Here is a 1971-nt window from a genome sequence, read left to right as displayed (position 1 = left end):
CCCTTGTCACCGCCCCTTCTACCTTCTCCCTTTCCCCACTTTTTTTCCCAGCAGCCTTTCTTACAAAGGACCATTGATTAAAAAAATACCAATTGTTATATTCAGCTTATTACTCACAGATTGGTTTTATTTTATTTTTGTTGTTGATAAGTGTGCTTTCCAGAAAGTTGAGATTGTTTCAGAATGCTATTAGGTCTGCTTGGGGTAATAATGTAGATTATAAAACGCATAGAGCTTGCTACTGAACGTGAATTTGCACTATACAAATGCTATTTATTATTTCATACTCACGAGGGTATTTTCATGGTATTATTTTGTAGTCAGTTTTCCCTGTGAGCTTCAGTCAGCGTGTGTCTTCCTTGTTCCTTCTTCCCAGGCTTTAAATTGTGTCACTCTCTTCCTAACAACCAATACTTTTAGGTAATATATATCTGTAGCCATGAGAACTATGGAGACAAAGCGTTTTCTCATTTGATTTCGTTGTCTTCGCGTCTATTTTATATTGAATTTTTTACATTAATTTGTATTTTATTCGTAATCATCAGACATTGCACTTACAACACTTTGTCCAAAGATTGGTCAAGAGAGTTATTTGCTTTGCCCTCTCACTTATTAATGATATTTGTTGTTGAATTCAAAGAAACTTTTTGTGTCGCAAGTGCCGTAAAACTGGTACTCTCTAGTAACACCTCTGATCTCTGGCACTTATAATATGCTGTATTGGTGTTGTGAGTGCCGTAAAACTGGTCTTAAAACACGTCGTGTTGTCTCCCGCAGACCAACGGGCCCAGCAGCATGTACGAGGCCATCTCCCAGCACGACACGCTCCGGGCTGAGCCAGAGAAGATCAAAATTTGGCGGGAGGAACAGAAAGCCAGGCTGGAGAAGAAAGGTGAGAAAAATTGTCGGCATTGTTTGAAATGGTCGTCGGGGCAGGTTGGACTGCTTTCTTAAGATCGTTACCCTCTCCTTTCCTATCAAACGTCTATCGTACTCATTTCTCCTCTTTTTTTTGGTGTTTGTTACTCTCTTGTAACACCTCTAATCTTCGCCTCTTATATGACCTTATTATTGTGTTGGAAGTACCGTAAAACTCTTACTAAAACTAAACTAATCTTGCCACTTAAATGACCTTATTGTGTTGCAAGTGCTGTAAAACTCTTACTAAAACTAAACTGTTGTTGTTGATATTGATGTTGTTGTTGTTGTTGTTGTTGCGTGCAGACTCAGAGGAAGACAAGAAGAAGCTGGAGCTGAAGGAGGTGGCGAAGAAAGAGCTGGACGACTGGTACAAACATCACACGGAGCAGCTGGAGAAGACCAAGGAGAACAACAGGTCGGTTTCTCCGCGGGCGTAGCGGTTCGTCTGACTTCATATCGGTTCGTCCACTGTGTCGGTTCTTCCGCTACTGTCTCAGTTCGTCTGACTTCGTGTCGGTTCGTCCGCTGTGTGTTGTTTTATCTGCTGTCATGTCGGTTCGTCTGTTGCGTCGGAATGTCTGGTGTGTCAGTTTGTCTTCTGTGTAAGTTTGTCTTCTATGTTGATTTATCTGCGGTGTCGGTGTGAACCGAACAGAGCCCTTTCTTGATTTATTGGGCCATTCTATGTAAAGTGTCGCGTGAAGCGCAAGGATAAGATTGTTGAGATGAGAGAACATATGACAAGATAATAATTTATTGACCGTGTCGGAAATTTTCTGCGGAGAAAAAAAATCTAATCAATGATAGAGATATTCCTTCTTTCTTTTTTGTGTTAGTTTTAGTTACAGTTTTTCGGCACTTGCGACAGAAAGAGGTCATATAAGTGCCAAAGATTAGAGGTGTTACAAGAGAGTAACATACAAGGATAGGGAGGAGGAAGGATAAGGGCGATAGGTGTCTGATTGGAAAGAAGGAGCAAAAATCACACCAGAGCACCCGCCAACCACCCACTTTCTTTTTTTTTTAGGAAGGTACAGCTGAGGGCAAATA

At 41.0% G+C, this 1971-nt stretch overlaps 1 protein-coding gene across 3 annotated transcripts in view; it reads left to right on the top strand.

Moving 5' to 3' along the window:
- LOC101851807 (clathrin light chain A) overlaps positions 1–1971 on the top strand; it is a 15439-nt gene that overhangs the window by 5096 nt on the left and 8372 nt on the right. For all 3 annotated transcript variants that reach the window (XM_005099684.3, XM_035970108.1, XM_013083272.2), the window contains 2 exons: positions 778–892; positions 1225–1336. In XM_005099684.3, the coding sequence (XP_005099741.1) occupies positions 778–892; positions 1225–1336 (227 nt within the window). The remainder of the gene's footprint in view (positions 1–777; positions 893–1224; positions 1337–1971) is intronic.

This window comes from Aplysia californica, unplaced genomic scaffold (assembly GCF_000002075.1).
Source record: "Aplysia californica isolate F4 #8 unplaced genomic scaffold, AplCal3.0 scaffold00222, whole genome shotgun sequence".
Taxonomy (NCBI): domain Eukaryota; kingdom Metazoa; phylum Mollusca; class Gastropoda; order Aplysiida; family Aplysiidae; genus Aplysia; species Aplysia californica.
The sequence above is the reverse complement of the archived record's forward strand: the minus strand, read 5'-3'. Positions and strand labels throughout refer to the sequence as shown.